The 25,261-nt window shown below is 43.9% G+C and overlaps 1 protein-coding gene across 1 annotated transcript in view; it reads left to right on the plus strand.

The window, feature by feature from the left end:
* The window catches only part of LOC126253401 (uncharacterized), a 122,569-nt gene that overhangs the window by 22,954 nt on the left and 74,354 nt on the right, over positions 1-25,261 (plus strand). Inside the window, exon 4 of the mRNA XM_049954700.1 lies at positions 23,385-23,617. Coding sequence (XP_049810657.1) covers positions 23,385-23,617 — 233 coding nt within the window. The remainder of the gene's footprint in view (positions 1-23,384; positions 23,618-25,261) is intronic.

Genomic DNA, 25,261 nt, shown 5'->3' on the forward strand with positions numbered 1-25,261 from the left:
GTGTGAAACAGGCGAAATACCCTCAGACTTCAAGAAGAATATAATAATTTCAATCCCAAAGAAAGCAGGTGTTGACAGATGTGAGAATTACCGAACAATCAGTTTAATAAGCCACAGCTGCAAAATACTAACACGAATTCTTTACAGACGAATGGAAAAACTAGTAGAAGCCGACCTCGGGGAAGATCAGTTTGGATTCCGTAGAAATACTGGAACACGTGAGGCAATACTGACCTTACGACTTATCTTAGAAGAAAGATTAAGGAAAGGCAAACCTACGTTTGTAGCATTTGTAGATTTAGAGAAAGCTTTTGACAATGTTGACTGGAATACTCTCTTTCAAATTCTAAAGGTGTCTGGGGTAAAATACAGGGAGCGAAAGGCTATTTACAATTTGTACAGAAACCAGATGGCAGTTATAAGAGTCGAGGGACATGAAAGGGAAGCAGTGATTGGGAAGGGAGTAAGACAGGGTTGTAGCCTCTCCCTGATGTTATTCAATCTGTATATTGAGCAAGCAGTAAAGGAAACAAAAGAAAAATTCGGAATAGGTATTAAAATCCATGGAGAAGAAATAAAAACCTTGAGGTTCGCCGATGACATTGTAATTCTGTCAGAGACAGCAAAGGACTTGGAAGAGCAGTTGAACGGAAATGGATGGTGTCTTGAAGGGAGGATATAAGATGAACATCAACAAAAGCAAAACGAGGATAATGGAATGTAGTCGAATTAAGTCGGGTGATGTTGAGGGTATTAGATTAGGAAATGAGACACTTAAAGTAGTAAAGGAGTTTTGCTATTTGGGGAGCAAAATAACTGATGATGGTAGAAGTAGAGAGGATATAAAATGTAGACTGGCAATGGCAAGGAAAGCTTTTCTGAAGAAGAGAAATTTGTTAACATCGAATATAGATTTAAGTGTCAGGAAGTCATGTCTGAAAGTATTTGTATGGAGTGTAGCCATGTATGGAAGTGAAACATGGACGGTAAATAGTTTGGACAAGAAGAGAATAGAAGCTTTCGAAATGTGGTGCTACAGAAGAATGCTGAAGATTAGATGGGTAGATCACATAACTAATGAGGAGGTACTGAATGGGATTGGGGAGAAGAGGAGTTTGTGGCACAACTTGACCAGAAGAAGGGATTGGTTGGTAGGACATGTTCTGAGGCATCAAGGGATCACCAATTTAGTATTGGAGGGCAGCGTGTAGGGTAAAAATCGTAGGGGGAGACCAAGAGATGAATACACTAAGCAGATTCAGAAGGATGTAGGTTGCAGTAGGTACTGGGAGATGAAGAAGCTTGCACAGGATAGAGTAGCATGGAGAGCTGCATCAAACCAGTCTGAGGACTGAAGACCACAACAACAACAACAACAACAACAAACAAAACAATGTTGATACATCATCTGATAAGGGCTCATCCCAGTGATGCCAGCTTAAAGCTGTAAAAACACCAACGAGGATGTACAGCCACCACCAAACTATAGCCAAGAGCATGGTAGGCCACCCTGTGACACAGCATGCAGCTGAACATAAAACACTTGAGTTCAGTGGACTCGCATTCGGAAGGACGACGGTTCAATCCCGCGTCCGGCCATCCTGATTTAGGTTTTCCGTGATTTCCCTAAATCACTCCAGGCAAATGCCGGGATGGTTCTCTGAAAGGGCACGGCCGACTTCCTTCCCCATCCTTCCCTAATCCGATGAGACCGATGACCACACTGTCTGGTCTCCTTCCCCAGACAACCAACCAACCAACTTGAGTTCAGTGTCTGCTTCACAACCCAGGCCATGGATTCTCCCCTCCACTACCACCTTTTCTGAACTGCACTGATGGGAGTTACAGTTACAATACATTCTCCACTCACAAAATTATCCCAGCCTCACTCAGGCACCCCCCAGGAGGTCCACAACTCTTTTTGTGGATACGTGCGTGGCGAGCACAGGGCCCTGAGCTAGTGCAGTTCCCCATCCCTCCTCATCCCCAATCCTCCCTCCCCCCCCTACCTCCCCTTCACACTCCCTCTTCTTGGGAGTCATGTATCGAGCCTTTGTCCGGGGACGGACGGTTGAAAACTCCAGGATCCTATTTCCTTTGTTTTTCTCCATCCTCACGCTTTCTTCCTCTATTGGTCTTTCCTTAAGTTCACTCTTCTCCTTGCTTTCATGCCCTTACTTCTATCTCTGCCTCATTCTCTTTCCCTTATTCTCCTTGTCTTCTTTTCCGTGTCTTATTCTCTGCTTCGGCGTTTGAGATTCTTTCTTTATCCCTCTATCCCTCTCTCTCTTTCCTCTCTTCTTTCCTCTCTTCTTTCCTCCCTGTTCGTGTCTGAAGGCCGACCCAATCGTTCGCACGCGTAGCCGGTAACGGGGTAACGCGTAATTCCCCACCCTGGGTAGACAAGTAAGGCACACACATACCCCCTGGTGCCGGCCGAGGTGGCCGAGCGGTTCTAGGCGCTTCAGTCTGGAACCGAGCGACCGCTACGGTCGCAGGTTCGAATCCTGCCTAGGGCATGGATGTGTGTGATGTCCTTAGGTTAGTTAGGTTTAAGTAGTTCTAAGTTCTAGGGGACTGATGACCTCAGATGTTGAGTCCCATAGTGCTCAGAGCCATTTGAACCATTTTTATACCTCCTGGTAAAGGCCAGGCCCAGGGAGGGGTGATTGCCTGAGCTGTTATCTTCCGAATGTGCCGATTGGTCCCTCCGTCCATTTCTTGGGAGGTGTGACCTGAGGTGTGAACAATCACCTAAGGCGGGAGTGCCCTCTGCGAGGGCCCCCACAAGGAAGGAGCGCGACATCGGAGACGCTGCCAATCATGGGGGATTCGTCCGCAATGGATTTATCTTCTTCTTCTTCTTCTTCTTCTTCTTCTTCTTCTTCTTCCCTGTCTTCTGCCCAAAAATGAAAGCTAGATAACTCCTGTTCTGAAAATTCTACCACCAGCACCGAAGTTTCTTGTTGTCACAAGATCTGACGGTCACGATTTCTCAACAGTCAACCCTTTCGACATTGAGTAGGGTGTAGATGCTATTGCAGGACCAGTGAAATCTTGTACTCAGTTGCGCAACGGTACCTTGCTGTTGGAGACAGAAAGCGCCTTCCAGGCCCAAAAATTACTTCGAGCCACTCTCGTACACACATTTCCTGTACGGGTGGAAGCCCACCACACCTTGAATTTGTTGCGTGGCATGGTGTATACCAGGTCACTCGACGGACTAACTGATGAGGAGATTCTGGATTCTGTCTTTCCTCTCTGATCAGGGAGTGACGGCTGTCCATCAGGTCATGAAAAGGGTCGACAAGGACCTCATACCGACCCGAACCATATTCCTGACATTCGACAATGTGCAATTGCCTTCACAAATTAAAGCGGATTATGAGATCATTTCTGTTCAGCTGTATGTACCCAGCCCTACAAGGTGTTTCCAATGTCAGCTGTTTAACCATACACGGCAGTCTTTTTCAAGTGCAGCTAAATGCGTTACCTGTTGCAGGGATGCCCATGAGGGTGACTGTCCACCTCCGTCCCCTCGTTGCATCAACTGTCTGGGCGACCATGCTGCCTCCTCTCGCGACTGCCCCATCTACAAAGATGAGAAAGTATATAGGAAATTCGAATGAAAGAGAAGGTGTCGATCTCGGCTGCTCGCAAGTTATTCAATAGCAGAAAGCCCACTGTGCTTCCGGCAGGCAAATACAGTACCGTTCTCGCCTCTCCTCGGCCTACCAGGGAGGTAGCTACACAGACATGCGATCTAACATTTAGCGATTTGGTCATCAGATCGCCCGATCAACGTCTCCTCTTCCTCCCACCAACCCTAAGGCTCAAACATCATCATCTGCTACTGTTAAGACGAGAACCTCTAAATCAGATGCTTGGACCTTCAAAACGAACCGACACGCAAAGATTTCTTGCGTACACAAACTTCACAGCCATCAACTGTTCTTCCGACAAAACGTAATTCTTCAAAGAAGGCCCATAGAAAAAAAAGAGTTCTCCATCTCCGCCGAGGCGCGTTTCTTGTCCTGCGCCACCCAGCAGTTGCCGTCCCCGGCCGTCTTCAGTTTCGCCAGGCCGCACTGCTGGTAGCCGATCATCTGGCCTTTCACCGGCGGAGGAAGCTACCCCTTCTGACCAGCTCAGGAAGGTGTCAGACGCATCTGTTGAGTTGATGGACCGTGACTCACCACCTATCGATTGCAGCAGCAGTGCTCCCTCGAAGCCAGGCCCTCAGCGGCCGTCGAGGTGACCCTTTTTTGTTTCTTCTTTTTCTTTTCATTTTCATAATGGCACTTCTTCAATGGAATATTCGCGGCATTCAGTCCAACCGAGAGGAACTAAAATTGCTCCTTCGAATGCACTGCCCGCTTGTCGTAGGTCTCCAAGAAACAAAGTTATGCCCATGCAATCGTATTGACCTGGCACACTATACCTACATCTACATCTACAATCTACATTTATACTCCGCAAGCCACCCAACGGTGTGTGGCGGAGGGCACTTTACGTGCCACTGTCATTACCTCCCTTTCCTGTTCCAGTCGCGTATGGTTCGCGGGAAGAACGACTGTCTGAAAGCCTCCGTGCGCACTCTAATCTCTCTAATTTTACATTCGTGATCTCCTCGGGAGGTGTAAGTAGGGGGAAGCAATATATTCGATACCTCATCCAGAAACGCACCCTCTCGAAACCTGGCGAGCAAGATACACCGCGATGCAGAGCGCCTCTTGCAGAGTCTGCCACTTGAGTTTATTAAACATCTCCGTAACGCTATCACGGTTACCAAATAACCCTGTGACGAAACGCGCCGCTCTTCTTTGGATCTTCTCTACCTCCTCCGTCAACCCGATCTGGTACGGATCCCACACTGATGAGCAATACTCAAGTATGGGTCAAATGAGTGTTTTGTAAGCCACCTCCTTTGTTGATGGACTACATTTTCTAAGCACTCTCCCAATGAATCTCAACCTGGTACCCGCCTTACCAACAATTAATTTTATATGATCATTCCACTTCAAATTGTTCCGCACGCATACTCCCAGATATTTTACAGAAGTAACTGTTACCAGTGTTTGTTCCGCTATCATATAATCATACAATAAAGGATCCTTCTTTCTATGTATTCACAATACATTACATTTGTCTATGTTAAGGGACAGTTGCCACTCCCTGCACCAAGTGCCTATCCGCTGCAGATCTTCCTGCATTTCGCTACAATTTTCTAATGCTGCAACTTCTCTGTATACTACAGCATCATCCGCGAAAAGCTGCATGGAACTTCCGACACTATCTACTAGGTCATTTATATATATTGTGAAAAGCAATGGTCCCATAACACTCCCCTGTGGCAGAGGTTACTTTAACGTCTGTAGATGTCTCTCCATTGATAACAACATGCTGTGTTGTGTTTGCTAAAAACTCTTCAATCCAGCCACACAGCTGGTCTGATATTCCGTAGGCTCTTACTTTGTTTATCAGGCGACAGTGCGGAACTGTATCGAACGCCTTCCGGAAGTCAAGAAAAATAGCATCTACCTGGGAGCATGTATCTAATATTTTCTGGGTCTCATGAACAAATAAAGCGAGTTGGGTCTCACACGATCGCTGTTTCCGGAATCCATGTTGATTCCTACATAGTAGATTCTGGGTTTCCAAAAACGACACGATACTCAAGCAAAAAACATTGTCTAAAATTCTACAACAGATCGACGGCAGAGATATAGGTCTATAGTTTTGCGCATCTGCTCGACGACCCTTCTTGAAGACTGGGACTACCTGTGCTCTTTTCCAGTCATTTGGAACCCTCCGTTCCTCTAGAGACTTGCGGTACACGGCTGTTAGAAGTGGGGCAAGTTCTTTCGCGTACTCTGTGTAGAATCGAATTGGTATCCCGTCAGGTCCAGTGGACTTTCCTCTGTTGAGTGATTCCAGTTGCTTTTCTATTCCTTGGACACTTATTTCGATGTCAGCCATTTTTTCGTTTGTGCGAGGATTTAGAGAAGGAACTGCAGTGCGGTCTTCCTCTGTGAAACAGCTTTGGAAAAAGGTGTTTAGTATTTCAGCTTTACGCGTGTCATCCTCTGTTTCAATGCCATCATCATCCCGGAGTGTCTGGATATGCTGTTTCGAGCCACTTACTGATTTAACGTAAGACCAGAACTTCCTAGGATTTTCTGTCAAGTCGGTACATAGAATTTTACTTTCGAATTCACCGAACGTTTCACGCATAGCCATCCTTACGCTAACTTTGACATTGTTTAGCTTCTGTTTGCCTGAGAGTTTTTGGCTGCGTTTAAACTTGGAGTGAAGCTCTCTTTGCTTTCGCAGTAGTTTCCTAACTTTGTTGTTTTACCACGGTGGGTTTTTCCCGTCCCTCACAGTTTTACTTGGCACGTACCTATCTAAAACGCATTTTACGATTGCCTTGAACTTTTTCCATAAACACTCAACATTGTCAGTGTCGGAACAGAAATTTTCGTTTTGATCTGTTAGGTTGTCTGAAATCTGCCTTCTATTACTCTTGCTAAACAGATAAACCTTCCTTCCTTTTTTTATATTCTTATTAACTTCCATATTCAGGGATGCTGCAACGGCCTTATGATCACTGATTCCCTGTTCTGCACATACAGAGTCGAAAAGTTCGGGTCTGTTTGTTATCAGTAGGTCCAAGATGTTATCTCCACGAGTCGGTTCTCTGTTTAATTGCTCGAGGTAATTTTCGGATAGTGCACTCAGTATAATGTTACTCGATGCTCTGTCCCTACCACCCGTCATAAACATCTGAGTGTCCCAGTCTATATCTGGTAAATTGAAATCTCCACCTAAGACTATAACATGCTGAGAAAATTTATGTGAAATGTGTTCCAAATTTTCTCTCAGTTGTTCTGCCACTAATGCTGCTGAGTCAGGAGGTCGGTAAAAGGAGCCAATTATTAACCTAGCTCGGTTGTTGAGTGTAACCTCCACCCATAATAATTCACAGGAACTATCCACTTCTACTTCACTACAGGATAAACTGCTACTAACAGCGACGAACACTCCACCACCGGTTGCATGCAATCTATCCTTTCTAAACACCATCTGTACCTTTGTAAAAATTTCGACGTTTTGACCTACCCCCTGTGGCAGGTATTCCGGCTCGTGGAGGGGTCATGTTGCTGGTTCGGGATGATGTCTATTACGATCCAATCACATTGCACACAGATCTGCAAGCAGTTGCCGCCGAGTTACTCTCCTCACTTTCACATTTTCCATTTGTACTGTTTACCCTCCATCATCGTCTGCCTTTACTAGGGCAGACATGATACAACTGATTGCTCAGCTTTCTACACCGTTTTTGTTGATTGGAGACTTTAATGCGCACCATCCCCTTTGGGGCTCTCAAGCATCCTGCCTGACAGGCTCCCTCTTGGCAGACCTTTTCAACCACCTCAATCTATTCTGCTTAAATACCGGTGCACCTACCTTCCTTTCGGATGCAACGCCTACCTATTCCCACTTGGACCTCTCAATATCCACTATCCACCTTGCACGTCAGTTCGAGTGATATGCTTTGTCTGACAGACACATACTCGAGCGACCATTTCCCCTGCGTAATCCATCTCCTGCATCACTCCCCTTCTACACATTCCACTAGCTGGAACATCTCCAAAGCCGACTGGGGATTTTCACCTTCCTGGTGACCTTCCATGATCAAAACTTCTCCAGCTGCGATAGTCAGGTCGCGTATCTCACGGGCGTTATTCTCACTGCTGCTGAATATTCCATCCCTCGTACTTCCTCTTCTCCACGTCGAGTCCCAGTCCCCTGGTGCACTACAGCATGCAGTGACGGTATTCGTGCTCGGTGACATGCTTTACGCACCTTCCAACTTCACCCTACAATTGCAAACTGTATCAGTTACAAACTACTCCATGCACAATGTCGTCGTGTTATCAAAGAAAGCAAAAAGGCTTGCTAGGTGGCTTTCACCAGCTCATTCAACAGTTTTACTCCTTCTTCGGTTGTCTGGGGTGGCCTGCACCGGCTGTCTGGCACCAAGGTCCACTCGCCGATTTCTGACCTGACTTTAGCGAATGAAGTCCTTGTGGATCCTGAGGATGTCTCAAATGCCTTCGGCCGTTTTTTTGCGGAGGTTTCGAGCTCTGCCCATTAACACCCTGCCTTCCTCCCCCAAAAACAGAGGAGCACGGCCACCTTCTTTCCAGTCTTTGAATCAAGAAAGTTACAATGCCACCTTCACCGTGCGGGAACTCTAAAGTGCACTCGCCCGGTCTCGATCCTCTGCTGCGGGGCCCGATGGTATCCATATTCAGATGCTGAAGAACCTTTCTCCTGCAAGTAAAGGCTTTCTTCTTCGCACCTATAATCGCACCTGGACTGAAGGTCATGTTCCCACACGTGGGCGTGAAGCAGTTGTTGTTCCCATACCCAAACCAGGAAAGGACAAACACCTTCCTTCCAGTTATCGCCTCATGTCCCTTACCAGCTGCGTCTGCAAGGTGATGGAGCGCATGGTAAATTATCGATTGGTTTGGCTCCTTGAATCTCGACGCCTCCTTACCAATGTCCAATGTGGCTTTCGTAGGCACCGCTCTGCCGTTGACCACCTAGTTACCTTGTCGACCTTCATTATGAATAACTTTTTGCGTAAGCACCAGATGGTGGCTGTGTTCTTCGATTTGGAGAAGGCTTATGACACCTGTTGGAGGGCGGGCATTCTCCGCACCATGCATACTTGGGCCCTTCGCGGTCGCCTCCCTCTTTTTATTAATGCATTTTTAATGGATTGAATGTTCAGGGTACGTGTGGGTTCTGTCCTGTCCGACACCTTTCGCCAGGAGAATGGGGTGCCCCACGGCTCTGTTTTGAGCATGGTCCTTTTTGCCATAGCTATCAATCCAATAATGGATTGCCTTCCAGCTGACGTTTCAGGCTCCCTTTTCGTGGACGACTTTACGATCTACTGCAGCGCTCAGAGAACATGTCTCCTGGAGCGCTGTCTTCAGCGTTGTCTAGACCGTCTATATTCCTGGAGTGTCGCTAACAGTTTCCGTTTTTCTGGTGCGAAAACGGTCTGTATGAACTTCTGGCATTACAAACAGTTTCTTCCACCATCCTTACATCTCGGTCCTGTTGCTCTCCCATTCGTGGAGACAACAAAATTTTTAGGTCTTAAATTTGACAGGAAACTTTGGTGGTCTCCACATGTGTCTTACTTGGCTGCCTGTTGTACCCGTTCCCTAAATGTCCTCCGTGTTCTCAGCGGTACGTCATGGGGAGCAGATCGAATGGTCCTGCTTCGCTTATATCGGTCCATTGTCCGATCAAAGCTGGATTATGGGAGCCTTGTCTACTCTTCTGCCTGGCCGTCTATCTTATGCTGTCTAAACTCTATCCACCATCGGAGGTTACGTCTGGCAACTGGAGCATTCTACACCAGCCCTGTTGAGAGTCTGTATGCCGAAGCTGCCGCATTACCGCTAAGCTACCAGCGCGATATATTGCTTTGTCGGTACGTCTGCCGACTGATGTCAATGCCCGGCCACCCGTCATATTTCTCCTTCTTTGATGACTCTCTCGACCGCCAATATGGGCTGTATGTCTCTGCCCTCTTACCTCCTGGAGTTCGCTTTCGTCACCTGCTTCAACAACTTGATTTTACCCTCCCTACGACTTTTCGAGTGGGTGAGAGCCCGACGCCACCTTGGCTCCAGGCTCAAGTTCGCGTACACCTTGAACTCAGCTCGCTCCCAAAGGAGAGGACCGCGGATTCGACATACCGCTCGATGTTTGTCGAACTTTGTTCAATGCTCGCTAATAACGTCTTTATTTACACAGATGGCTCCAAGACTACTGCCGGTGTCGGATGTGCCTTTGTCGTTGGGGATGATACCTTTCACTACCGGCTCCTTGACCAGTGTTCAAGCTTTAAAGCTGATCTTTTTGCTCTCTATCAGGCTGTTCAGTATACCGTATTCACTCGAATCTAAGCTGCACTCGAATCTAAGCCACACCTGAAATTTGAGACTCGAAATTCAAGGGGAGAGAAAAGTTTTAGACCACACCTCCAAATCGAAACAAAGTTGGTCCATTGTAACATGAGACACAATTTAGGCCGAATGGACGAAGATACAGCTACAGTAGTTTGCTTCGAGTCGTAAGCTTAACAGTTAAGCTTTACCAAGTAGCCATTGCTATGTGTCAGGTGCTCCGTCCGTATTTATACGTGCTTCGTTTGGTTTGAATCGATTGCTTATTTTGCTTTGATCTGATAAGTGCCGTTATCTTTGTTATAGGTGTTTACGTCATTCTGAACTGAAAATGCATTATTGTATTGTGTCATGCCTTGTTTGTCGTATTCTGATAATGTGTGTTTACGACCTGTCGCCGCTCGCGGCATAATAATGTGTGTTTAAGACCTGTCGCCGCTCGCGGCATGGCTTGCTTTTGTGCGCGCTACCGCGGCTTACAATAAAAAAAAGGGAGGAATTATCTCATAAGTGAAACAATGGCAAGAGACTGCTATTTGTTGTTACTTACACTGCTGCGTTCTTTGATAATGATCAACAAGAACCAAATAATAGACAGCTTATGACAGATGTTCTGAACGAGACTTTAGCGAAAAATTTTCTCCATTTGAAAATCTTTGCAGACACCTCTTTAATACATTACATTCTGCACAGAAATTAAAGAGTCATCTTAGATTTAAAAATCTTGTCAGTTGCCATGCTTCGTTTCTGACTGTATCACTATTCAACATAAGAATAATACGAATATAAACATGACATGATATGTATATTTTTCCGCGTTTGCTGTTGTCTCACTCGAGTTTCGTAGATTATTAGACATGCAGGATTTAAATGAGACAGCAGCAAACACGAAAGAATATATGGCATAATGTTTACATTCTTCTACCTTTTCTTTTAATTTATTTACTGACACAGAGGTTTTGGCGCCAGTATTTATCTTTGTGCCTGCAAAGCATGCCTGTGTAGCGTTACATATATTCGACGGCAGAAGTTAGTTGTGGCGGCACCTACCAACATTTTTCAGAACTTCCTTTTACTTTGCACTCGATTCTAAGCCGCAGGCGGTTTTTTGGATTACAAAAACAAGGAAAAAAGTGCGGCTTACATTCGAGTAAATACGGTATCTGTCGCCATCGTCATTCTCCCTATGCCATCTGCTCTGATTCTTTGAGCGCCATTCAGAGTCTCCGTGACCCATATTTGGACCGCAACAAATTCAACGGTCCCTCCAGTCTCTAGCTGATACCGGCGCTCGTGTCCTATTTTTGTGGATTCCTGGCCACGTTGGTGTGCCTGGGAACGATGCTGCTGATGCTGCGGCTAAGGCTGCTGTCCTCCTGCCTTGGACAGCTTCCTTTTGTGTCCCATGAACTGATGTTACTGGAGTTCTTTGTCGGTGTGTTTCATCATTGTGGCTTGAGGCTTGGTCCTCTCTCCATAAAAATAAGCTTAGGGCTATCCAACTGATCCCAACGGCTTGGACGACCTCCTCACACCCTTCCCAGCGAGAGGAGGTCATTTTGGCCAGGTTGCGGATAGGGCATTGCCGATTTAGCCACCGCTACCTGTTGTCTGGTGACCCCACCCTGCAGTGCCCCTGTGGTTATCCATTGACGGTGCACCATGTTTTATTGTCCTGTCCCCGTTTTATTCACTCTTGTGTTGTCCTGTGTCTGCAGTCTACCTTACAGGAACTTTTAGCTGAAGACACTCGAGCAGCTGCTTGTATCCTTAGTTTTATTACATTGACGGACTTGTCCAAAGAGATCTAACTCTTTTATTTTGTTTATCTGCATCTTTGTAAGTACTTTCTGGTGTTGGCCCCCTTGCGTTTTTCTGTGCTCTTAATGAACTAATGTTTGTGACTGGGCGCTAATGACCTTAAAAAAAAAATAATCACTCAGGTAACCTATTATGCCCACACCCTACACAAGCAGTTTCCAACTCCTCTGCTTATCACCTTCTCCCTCATTAACACTCCCCCTCCCCACACTCATTGTGAGCCGCACATATTTTCTCTTTCCTACTTCTCCTTTCCGTTCCTGGTTACTCTCCCCTCCCTGCCTCACAGCCTTCCAATGCTGTGCCCAACAGTCTTGTCATGGCCTCATCTAATCCCCGCATGCTCCGCCAGACAGCACTCTTTTTCTCCACTCACCCATACTGTACTATCCTTTCTCTTCCCTTTCCTTGCCCTATCCCAGATGGCTGCTTTCATTCACTATGACAGTTACATTCTGGTCTGAGCTGTCAGAGATTGCGGAAGTCATGAGGAGTGCTAGTTTTTGTTTATGGTGAGTAGCAATCTATCCTTGTCCTAATATTAATGAAAGGGATGTTAAATGCTGCATCTGTGGTATTTTCGATAAAGAAAGTTGCTCCTCACCATATAGCGGAGATACTAATGATAGGCACAACAAAAAGATTCACACAATTATAGATTTCGACCATTAAGGCCTTTGTCAGCAATACACACACACACACACACACACGCACACGCACTCACGCAAACACAACTTGCACACATGTCTGCAGTGTCAGACAACTGAAACCACAGTGGTTTCAGTTGTCTGAGACTATAGACATGTGTGCAAGTTGTGTGTGTGTGTGTGTGTGTGTGTGTGTGTGTGTGTGTGTGTGTGTATCGCTGACAAAGGCCTTAATGACCGAAACCTATAATTGTGTGAATATTTTTGTTGTGCTTGTCGCGACTCAGCATCTCCGCTATATGGTGAATAGCAACTTTCCTTCTCTAATATTGTTACATTCCATCCTGGATTTTCCATTGTTTGATTTGTATTTTTGGTAAAGTAACATGTGCTCCCTGAGTCATTCTAAATGGCGATCACATCAGGGAGCTCAGCTTTTGTTTACTGGGTACAGGCAGGCATAGTGGACATGGGTTTTCTGAGCTGAGGACTAGTGAACCTGTTGCACCTCAGTTGTATAAGATTTATGCAGGCAAATGGGGCTCTGTCTGGGTGGACATTTACTTCCTTAGCTGCTTGTGGGAACACCGTGAGGCCTAAAATCCTTTCTTCTATTCAAAGTGGTTTAGGTGGTCCATTGGGCAGTATTAGCACCCAACCTCCAGAGAGATCTCATTTGACTAGTCCACCTGAGGCACTTGTGGATGTAAGAGAAAGCAATAATAGTAGTGGACCACATCGTGTAATACATAATGTATTTATTGTTGCTAAATGTGTAGAAAGTTCCCATTAGAAATTGTCGCCTTTCTACATCCACAAAACTCTGGGGGTCCGTGCAGGATAAGTAAAACCTTTCAGTAGGCTGCACAGGGGTAAACTCGTGATCAAGGCACTGTGAGCTACCTGAGTGAACAGGTTGTTAGATGTTAAACTGCTTGGAGAATATGCTGTCGACAGTGAGCCGTTCACTGGGCTAAATTGTTGTAAAAGAGTTGTGGTGTGCCATGACATTATGGCTCCACACTCATGCTCATAAATTAAGGATAATTGCAGAATGTGGTGCCACACAACGCGGCACTACACACGGTATTGGTGATAAGTTGAGAAAACCATCCCGAAACACAAGTGCTTCAAAACGCCACTGTTTCCTGCGCATGTACCCCGACATCAACATGGGATATGATCACCATGCACACGTACACAGGCAGCATAACGGGTTGACATACTCTGGATCAGGTGGTTGAGCAGCTGCTGGGATATAGCCTCCCATTCTTGCACCAGTGCCTGTCGGAACTCCTGAAGTGTCGTAGGGGTTTGAAGACATGCAGCGATACGTCGACTGAGAGCATCCCAGATGTGCTCGATGGGGTTTAGGTCTGGAGAACAGGCAGGCCACTCCGTTCGCCTGATATCTTCTGTTTCAAGGTACTCCTCCATGATGGCAGCTCAGTGGGGCTGTGCGTTATCATCCATCAGGGGGAAGGTGGGACCCACTGCACCCCTGAAAAGGCGGCCATACTGGTGCAAAATGATGTCCCGATACACCTGACCTGTTACAGTTCCTCTGTCAAAGACATGCAGGGGTGTATGTGCACCAATCATAATCCCACTCCACACCATCAAACCACGACCTCCATACAGGTCCCTTTCAAGGACATTAAGGAGTTGGTATCTGGTTCCTGGTTCAGGCCAGATGAAAACCCTGCGAGAATCACTCTTCAGACTATACCTGGACTCGTCCGTGAATATAACATGGGACCACTATTCCAATGACCATGTACTGTGTTCTTGACACCAGACTTTACGGGCTCTCCTGTGGTGTTGTACACTGTGGACGTCCTGTACTGTAGTGCCTGGACACGTTTCCTGTCTGCTGGAATTGTTGCCATAGTCTTGAGATCACACTTTGTGGCACACGGAGGGCCCGTGCTACCACCTGCTGTGTTTGACCAGCCTCCAGTCGCCCTAGTATTCTACCCCTCATAACGTCATCAGTATGTGTTCTTTGAACCATTTTCAACACACTGTCACCATTAGCACATCTGAAAACATCTACACACCTACTCGCTGCACCGTACTCTGACATGCTCCAACACACCTCTGCATATGTGGACTGCTACCACCGCCACCTTGTGACAACCGCAGGTCAAATGCACCACATGATCATACCACGAGGTGGTTTAAACCCGCAAACTGCCCACCATAGTGTTGTTTCACCATGTATCAGCATCATCCTTAATTTATGAGCGTGGGTGTAGATACCAAAGAACTACAGCAGGAATGAGAAAGTGAATGTGTCACAGAATTTCCCAGAACGTCTAAAGCCATCAGTCTGTGCAACCTTGGTCCTGTCTGATGAAACAGACAATGACCATTCTGTTGATGGTGTGGATGCTGATGTTAGCCTGAGGAACCAGCGAGTCCTCCGAGTAACCACCCCTCCACAGAGGAACGATGGGGAAAGCCAGAGGAGAACCTCACTCTTAAGATGGCTTCCATACTTCAGTGAAACTTGGAATTCGCTCAAGACACATGCGGTGAAACTATGTCTGTTAGCTAAGGATAGACTAATGTTGTTTTCACCAACACATTTTTAATCCTCTGACACCCTCGAGCTGTCGAGCTATGTTCTCCACATAAAGGACGACCTCAGTGGAGAGAGAGCTAAAGGAGTAGTGGTTATTTTCGTAAAGAGTGCCTACCACTCCAGGCTTCTCTCCTTCACATCCAGCCTACAAGCAGTGGCGGTAATAGTGCAAGTGTGGCATCAGTTGACAATCTGTTCAATCTACCTTCCCCCACATGGGCTGGTGGACAAAGAGGCCGTCCATTACATCCTTACTCAGCTCCCCCACATCTTTATTCTCTGTGGTGGTTTTAATGCACACAGTGTGCTTTGAGGCTCTGCACCACCTGTCCCAGGGGTAGACCAATTGAGAGCCTTCTTATGTTCTCATGTGCAATTTTGCTCAGTACAGGGTGGAGCACACACTTCAGTGCTGTCACAGAGTCATTCCCTGCTACTGATTTGTCATTATGTTCTCCAGCCCTTGCATACACCACTTGGTGGGAAGTGGTCGGTGACTTGCACCCAAGTAATCTCTCCCCTGATGTGGATTCACCTGCCAGCCCAAGTAGTGTGTGAAAGAAAGCCGCTGCGATGGGTGTACCATAGGACAGACTGGATGCTTTACAGCTGACATGCTGCATTTTAACACTGTCACAGAGTTCAGGAATGGGCGGGTCATTTTACCCAAATAATCCAGTGTGCCACATAAGTATTAATTCTGCATCCTTCAGGCCAGCTGGAAAGATAGCCTGTCCCTTGGTGGAATGGCAAATGCTACTCTGCAGTGAGACTGGTGCTTGTGTCACTATGTAGGTTCAAGTAACAGCCAACTGTAGAGAACCTCACAGCCTTTCGGGTAATTGGGGCAAAGTGTTGCCAAATTATTAGAAAGAACAAAAAGAGATCGTGGTAACAGTTACTGGCCACCATAAACCATTCCATTAAGAGTACATTCGTAAGGGAGACCATCAGGAGGATTTCTGATAGAGGAGGGAGATGCCCTATGACTGCTGTAATGGGGGCAGGCAATCTGTCTCCAGACCAAACTGCGAGACATTGCCCAAATTATGGAGGTTTCTGCCAGTCAGGATTCATCTATCTGGCACTGCAGAGTCTCTAGCAATTTGCATTTCGGTTCCACCACTGATGATAAATACAACTGCCCCTTCCCCATGTGGTAGCTGGATTCTATATTATCTACAGCTTGTGACATGTCACCTGGTCATGATAGGGCCCGTTATAGTATGTTACAGCACCTCACAGCGTGCAACAGTCAGTCTCATCACCCTCTTTAACCTCATTTGGGTGTCAGGTCATTTTCCCAACTTGTGTCAAGGAGCAGCTATAATTCCATATTTGAAATCCAGGAAGGACCACACATAACTGAGCAGTTATTGTCTGCTCCAGTTTTACAGGGCCTTAATGCGAGCTCAGTTTGATTATGAGTGTACGATGTATGGGTGTGCATGACCCTCTTATTTAAAGACATTGGACATGGTGCACAATGAAGGGATTTAGTTGGTGTAATCTACCCCTCCTTTCTTTGTTGTTGCTACTGTCCACTATGATAAAGTCTTTTCGGAAGATTCAGGAGGAGTTAAGATTTACAATAAAATTTTTACTTATCTTTCCGTGCACAGTTGGCTCCAGTTCTTCATGTATGGGGATCTGATTCTTGAAGCTGAAATTCTCACATTTTAGGTTCTTGCGCTTCAGTTGATCTAAATAATTTTGAAGAATGTCATTGCAGAATTTTTTATGATAATTAATTGCCTCACATTTTACTATATCACACCATCTTTTGAATTTTCACATTAACAAAGCCAAAATTACATTGTTCATCCAAAATACAAAAATACATCCGATCACACCAGAGACATGCTTATTACTACTTCACTCTGCGGTAATAACAATATTCCAAAGGGTATACATTTTTTCTTAACAAATGAATTTCTATTATTTCATAAATGAATCCAGGAATAAACATAAAAAAAAACTATTTTAACTGTGCATTCAGAACTAGTGCATATCAATTGTAACAACGAAAATAAAGTAATTTCTTTTCATAAATTTTAGCTTGAAATATAAAATTGTGTATAAATTTATATGAAATTATCAAGAAAAACAGCTGAGACAATACTGACTTGTCCAAAATTCGAAAAATATGACTGATATTGACTACTACTGTTGAGGAAAAGCAACGCTAAAGGGTGATGTCCCTTTACACTGGCCACTGGGGTCTTTAGAACCAACGCCATTCTGAGCCTTTGCTCTGAGGCTAGAGAGTCGCTGCTTCATTTCAGGCCTATAAAACACTGTCCATACTGTAACACACTGTTCTTGGCCACCAATGGAAAGGCTTTTTCGTACTCAACACTAAGCAGTGAGGCCTTATGGCATTCACATGAAAGACTGCCTTTTTAGAGATGATGTGGAGTGATGTGTTAATAATAATAATAATAATAATAATAATAATAATAATAATAATAACAAATTAGTAATAGGAAATATTAGGATACTGTTCGCTGTCTTTTACGGGAGCTGGGAAACTATTTTTGTGGTCAGCCAGAAAGCGATGAAGGACATATTGACCATAGTTTCCAGTCTGCAAGTCTACATTTTTGTCCAGCCCACTGAAAGAAATGTACCTATTCCCTGTTTGTTTACTCAGTGGGGTCAGGAACTATGATTATGAATGAAGATTTTGAGTTTCAGTTTATAGATATATTTGATCAACTTTCACATGCACAACATAGTAATATTCCTGATGATGATAATAATAATAATAAAAAAATGTCTCTACCCTAAACAGCACTATGAGCAGTTAAGAGACGACCTGTATGGTAAGTTTCCATTAAATTGTCTTTCACTCTGACTTCTGATAATTGAAATAATTGATCGCCACAAAAGTGGAAAATAATTTCACCACTTGCCATGCAGATTTGTTGTCATTACGAGCAGCACACTAACAGTTACTTCCGCGAAATCTAAGTGATCCAGGATGGTGTACAGTCCTCACGAGTACAATTCTGATTATTACTGAAAATATGCGTTTAGTTGCAGCCTGTCTGTGACGTCCTCTGAGGCAGCGCATACTCCGGCGTTTGACTGACATGGACCGTACGGTAGTTGGGTGCAAAGTGAAGTCTTTTCACAACTCTAAACGACCCAGGATACTGTACAGCCCTCGCGAGTTCACTTTCTGTTATTACTGAAAATGTACCTTTAGTAACGGCCTGTCTGTGACGTCATCTGAGACAGTGCGTACTCCGGCATTTGACTGACGGAGATCATACAGTAGTTGGGTGCGAAGTGAAGTGAAGTGAAGTGAAGTGAAGTGAAGTGTTGCCTCTCAGGCTGTATTTATATACGGGAACAGCGGACGGCCAAGGGAACATCTGCTGTTATCTGCTCTATGCCCACAGTAGTAGCCTCTAAAGGGCCGCTTTCCTGGACACACAATGTTTTATAACTATGTCATGAATCAATTTAGAATCTTTGTAATTTTTATATGACTGTAGCTAAGTTGGTTAAAATCAGAGAAAATTTTTTAGCTTGCCTGCATTTAAATATGCCATCTAGAATTTTTAGAATGGAACTGTCTGTGACGTCATCTGAGGCAGTGCTTACTCCAGCATTTGACTGGCGGGGATCGTACAGTAGCTGGGTGCGAAGTGAAGTGAAGTGTTGCCTCTCGGGCCGTATTCGTATACGGGCACAGTATGGATGGCCAAGGGAACATCTGCTGTTATCCGCTCTATGCCCACAGTAGTAGCCTCTAAACGGCTCCTTTCCCGGACATACAGTGTTTTATAACAATGTCATGAATCAATTTAGAATCTTTGTAATTTTTATATGACTAGCTAAGTTGGTTAAAATCACAGAAAAACTTTCAGCTCGCCTGCATTTAAACTATCCCATCTAGAATTTTTAGAACGGAACTGACGGTAGAACATGGCCTCTGAACCACAACTTTGAGACATTGTATTTGTCATTATTTACATCCAGGTCTTGAAATTTTTTCAGTAAATTACTTGATAACTATTAGAGGTAGCTTGTAGGTCACGTAATTACTATTTTTATGCTGAACTGAAGGTTCATACAAATTTTTATGCCTTTAACTTTTCTTAAAAATGTGGATTCTGACCAGAATATTGCTCTAATCAAGCTGAAACTTTTAACAATTAATTTTGACATACCAGTTAATTTTGACATACCAATTTTTGGGCTCCTAGTATTATTATTTAATGCCACTAATTTTTTTCTTAAAACGATCTATTTAGGGAAAGATATTCATCTGATCAATCTGAGATTTGACAGTTCAAACATTAATACACTAAAGCAAATGCTGACATAGTTAGGAAAAACAACTTTAACTTTTCATTTGATTCTTAAATTATGGTGCAATACTTGTGTGCTATGCACAGATGTGTTATGGTGATGTGGCGCTACTAGCAGTGAGCTGGGGTAAGTCCCGGCACACTTGCTCACCTCTGTATCTCTCAAATGTGACAATTAGTGTGACTGATTTTTTTTTTCTAAACCATAGTTGGAACATATCTCCACCTTGGCTCCCACAAAGGCCCTGAATTACTTTAGACTTGACAGATTTTAAGAAAGATTGCACTTCAGATTTTATGTCCCTGTCTCGTTTTTTTAACATTGTAGATAGGTATCATGGTTTTAAAGTTGTATGCACTGATTGATCCAAACAAGGAGACTCCTTTGGCTGTTCAGCAGTATTCCCCAACTATGTTTTCAGCATTTGCTTTTGTGGTGATTATACTGTGTTTTCTGCAGAGCTCCATCTGATCCTTACGACACTGGAACAGATGAGGAGACTTCACGACAAAGTGTTTCTCATATGCACTGATTCCCTTAGTGCCCTACGAATGTGGCAACACATGTACCCAGCGGAGAAAATGGTTCATGTTGTCTGTGACTGACTGCCAACAAGACGGCTGCAGGGAACACAACATGACACATTGTGCCATTCCCCTGCAAGGTGTTATTTCACCAGTGAGTCGCAGATCCTTGCAGGAGGAGTGGCTGGCAGTGACAGGTGATGTGGGCTATCCGGCTGTGACATTTTTCTGGCCTGTCACTCTGTAGGGATGAAGTGGCCCTGTCTTCGAATTGAGCACGGCCCTCTGTAGCTTTTTACACTGGCGAGACAAAATTCATTCCGCGTTTGTTGGCTGAAGTTTAAAAAGAGACCCGCGTTGAAATGCGCGACGGACTGCTTGCCGCTGTTAATGACAGTGAAAAATTTCTTAAGAACATTCTAACAGGCAATGAGATGTGGATGCATCAGTCAGTCAAAGATCAAGGTGATGTTGTGTTTTTTGACTATCCGATTATCTGTCAAGAATTTGTGCCATGTGGCCAGATGGTAAACAAGGAAGTCTACCAAGGAATCCTGGTGCGCATGAGAGATGCTGTGCGCAGGGAGAGACCTGAATTGTGGGAAAGCAAGAGTTAGATGTTGCATCATGACAATGCACCAGCTCATGCGTCACTCCTTGTCTGTAGCTATCCAGCAAAACACCACATTCCCATTGTGCCCCATCCACCATATTCTCCAGACCTAGCACCAGCAGACTTTTTCCCGGTCTGAAAAACACGTTGCAAGGATGTCATTTCCAAACCATAGAGAAGCTACAGTACAATTTGACGAGAAATCTGCATGCCATCGCACAAAATGTGTTCCAGGAGGCGTTCCAAAACTGGAAGAAATGATGGGAATGGTGCATTGTCAGTAGAGGGGACTATTCTGAAGGGGACAGTGCTTAAAATGTTGTACAGTAAGCAATAAAGCTGAGACAGGAAAAGTTTTGTTTCTTTTTGAATTCACCTCGTATATATATTTTTATAGGTCACTTTCAGTGTCACCACTAATAGCAGAAACTCACATCTCTATTGTATGTTCAGAAACAGGCATTTTGTCAACCAATTTTTGTAGTGTGACAACGAAAACAGTAAATTTGTGACAAAATTATTTAATTGGACGGATAAAAAAATCTACTCACCAAGCGGCGGCAGAGCACACACATAAAAGACTGTTGTGATTGGCAAGCTTCCAGAGCCAGTTGCTCCTTCTTCAGGCAGAGGGGTCAAAGGGGAAGGAAGAAGGGTGCAGGAAAAGGACTGGAGAGGTCTAGGAAAAGGGGTAGATTTCGGGAAAGTCACCCAGAACCACGAGTCAGGAGAGACTTGCCATATGGGATGAGAAGGAAAGACTGATGGGGACTGCATTAGACGGGATTTGGAAACTTGAGAGCTTAAAGGTGGAAGACAGGGCAATATTTAGACAGATGTTACTGCTTAAACATCATGCATGAGTTAATAAGAGTGAAAAGCTAAGTGCATTGTACGTAACAGAGATGGGAGGGGGCAGTGCAAAATAGACAGGAAAGACAATGAAAGATGTAGAAAATTAAAAAAGAGTGAAGCAAAGAGTAGTTACACTGAAGAAAAGCTGAGACAGAAGAAGTTAACGTAAATTAAGGTCAGGTGGGTGGGGAGAACCAAGGACATGTTGTAGTGCTAATTCCCACGTGGAATTCTGAGAAACTGACGTCTGGGGGAAGAATCAAGATGGCGCGTGTGGTGAAACAGCCCCCAAGGTCACAAATGTCATGCAACAGGATATTGCGGTTGCCGGTATATACCCTCTGCCTATGCCCATTTATCCTAATTGATACTTTGGTGGTAGTCATGCCAATGTACAAGGCTGAACAGTGCATAATAGCTGGTATATGATGTGTCGTTTCGCAAGTGGCTCTCCCTTTGATAGTATATGTTTTGCCAGTTACAGGGCTATTGTAGGTGGTGGTAGGAGGTTGCATAGGGCAAGTCTTGCAGCAGGGACAGTTACAGGGGTAGGAGCCATAGGGTAGGGAGATGGGTGCAGGAGCATAGGATCTGACAAGAATATTGCGGAGATTGGGAGGGCAATGGAAAGCTATTCTAGGTATGGTGGACAAAATTTAAGACAGAATGGATCTCATTTCAGGTCATGATTTTAGGAAGCCATGGCCCTGTCAAAGTAGCTGATCAACACATTTCAGACCCGGCTAATACTGAGTCACCAATGGTGTGCTCAGAAGCTGCTCCCTCCACAAAACCTTTTCTTAGACCTCTCCAGTCCTATTCCTTCACCCTTCTTCCTTCCTCTTCAACCCTTCTGCCTGAAGAAGGAGCCACTGTCTCCGAAAGCTTGCCAATCTCAAAAGTCTTTTATGTGTGTGTTCTGCCACTGCTTGGTGAGTAGATTCTTTATCTATTCAGTTAAATAATTTTTGTAGTGCTTCTTTTTGGGGTATAAAATAGAAACAACTCGTGCAGTGTTGTTCTTTGCAAACTGGGTAAGATTTCTTTGATTTTGTGATATTGAAAGCCAACACACAGCCAACTTCAGTTGTTAAATCTGCTTCCTTGGTAAATGTGGTCATAACCCCACTCTTCATCTGAAGTTCCTTTCTTTTTTCTTTTTTTTTAAAAAAGGCGACAATTTAATTTTTTTCTAAACAGAGGACAAACAGTGAAGCGTTTCTCCTTTCCTGGTAAGTTAGTGTCATGATGGCATGTAAGATTACTGTCTTTGTGTTGTGAAAATGTCATTTAAAACAAGAGACACATTGGTTTTCAATTCTTCCCTACAAAAACGAATTGCTCCTTCCACTCTTTATTAAGCACTCTGTTCTCTTTTTTGTTTTTATTCTTCGTAGACAATATTGTAGCTGTTATGACACCAGCAATAATCACAAGTTTACGTAAACAGTGTTACTTCATGTAGAAATGTTTTCACGTTAGTAGCTATGAATGTGACTGGCTACTGACTGGCGCACCTCAATCTGTGTTGTTACGAGGCCAGCAAGGCACACCATTGCAAAACTGACAAGAAGGTTGTCAGTTTGAACAAGAACTTTCATTTGTATTACATAAGTGTGTATCATTTTTAATTTTTTAAATTTTAAATGTTTATTATTTTTATACTTTATTTGTTTATGTACTTGATTTCAAGAGCTGCACTACATTGAAGCGAGAGCCACACACGTCTCGAGAGTTTTGTTGTAGGCACCCCTGCTATATTGTGTAAATGTTGTGTGTTGACTAATCAAAAATGAAAGCTTTTGTACAAAGGTGTTATGTGGAGTTTCTTGCCGCATCCAAAGGTACAGAGTTCATAAATATGTGAAATTATTAATGTTAGGACAGATAAATTCCTATTAATTTGAGAGACTAGTCAGATGTTTATATTTAACTAACATTCTTCTTAATTTACAAATCGTAGTATTACAGTTGCCCTGCAATTTTCTCTAGACAGTTTGTGGTTTCTTGTTTCAGGTGGAAAGCTTAAATGATATTGATGGAGTTAGTGGCAGTGACGATGATGAGTACACAGAGACAGATGACGATTACGGTGCTGGAAGTGATGTACCAGAATCTGAGGATGACGACTCTGCTGCAGCTGAGGATGAAAGCAACGAAGAGGGTGAAGGAGAGGAAGAGAGTGAGGATGACCTTTTGCCTGTTGAAAAGGCTGCCAAGAAGTTGAAGAAGCAGCAAGAGGAAGAGCAGTATGTTTCGTTGTTGTATACATAATTTGTACTGTCATTGTAGCCATCCCCTCGCCTCAGCACTTCAGTCACACATTGTAGTGTCAGTTTGTTTTGATCATGTAGTCTCTTTTCAATTCTAGTTCAATGTAACACTCAGGTGACTGAGTTCCATCTTACCTGCTCTCTTCCCAACCATATACAACATTATTTAATGCTCATAAATGCTGTTGTGTTTCAAAAATAGTTTTTTTTTTTTTCAAATAGCTTTTCCCTTTAAATAATTGTGAATAGTGATTTATTCTTCTGAGAATATCTTTCCTTCCTGGTTGTAACCTTAATCCAGCCGTTTCCATGCCAGGATTCGTATGGTACTTCTCCAGTTTCGTGGTGAACCAACCATACCTGTGTATAGGCTACTATTATGATGGTGTCACCATCCCCATGCCCAAAAACATTTTAAAACTACTGTTAGTTCCCATGTGCAGAAAAATCCTTGTACTCATTCCATCTGTATGTAGTGTAATCAAGTGGTCAAATGTGACATCATATTTTGAAATGTTTGTGCATCATGTATCTGAAGCGGGACATGGGAACCAGCCTGGTATTCACCTAGTGGGATGTGGGAAAACCACATGCAGGTTGCCTGGCACACTGCCCCCCCCCCTCCCCCCTGCCCCCCTTGTTGATTTGTGAGGCACATTCAGTCTGGGACTGACATGCCTCCCTGTGTCCTGAAAGTGGGCATTTTAATTTGCTTGACTATCAGGGTGGGTTCATTCTGTAACTTACAGTTATTAAAGTGTGGATGATGTTGGAGATATGTCACAAATTAGTAATCTAATTTACTAAAATAAAATTATAGCTAATGAGAGGGAGCAATATTTTAAAGTTAGTAATTTTTGCCCTGAGAATGAACAGTTAAATTTACATAAGAAGTCTTAACAATCAGTGACGTCCTGCTTAAATGATGAGTTTGCCCTTCATGAAGTCTCCCACTGAGTAATAACATTTCTGTATCGCAGTACCATGCACCTTCATTTTTGGTAGATTTTGCTTTGTGTTCAGAATGTTCTTATCTTCTAGCTTGTGGAAGTTTTGCATTCCCGTGTACTGGGGAGTCTGAGCATACAGTTTTAATCAATGAACAGGGAGCAGAAAATAATCTTTTTTTACTATATTATATTATATGAAGGACGTAAAGGATTTTCCATAATAATTTCTATTCATCATATAAGAAATTATTGTCTCGTAGATGTGCAGTGAGACGACTGTTAAAAGCTCCAGATTTTTAAATAATGGGCACCATGATTGCTTGCAACTCGAATGTTTTGGATGATGACTGTTTTCGTGGAGTTTCAGTTAATGTGATATAGTGTCATGTTTTAATCTGAAGATAGTCCAAATCCAGATCAGTTAGTCAATGAAGTGCAAAACTTAGCACCGAAAGCACATGGACACCAACATACGGCCAGAATAGAAATGAATTCCTAGACAAAGAATACTGCTACTTACACAACCACTAGCGACCCACCCCAGCTTCACATGAGTAGCACTATGTATCTACAACCAGACGACTTGTATGCTCTAGTGATAATTTTGCTTTTGGGGCACTGCTTATAGTTATGATTAAAAAATTTGATAATGATTTTAGGTAGCTAAATA

This window comes from Schistocerca nitens, chromosome 4 (genome assembly GCF_023898315.1).
Source record: "Schistocerca nitens isolate TAMUIC-IGC-003100 chromosome 4, iqSchNite1.1, whole genome shotgun sequence".
NCBI lineage: Eukaryota > Metazoa > Arthropoda > Insecta > Orthoptera > Acrididae > Schistocerca > Schistocerca nitens.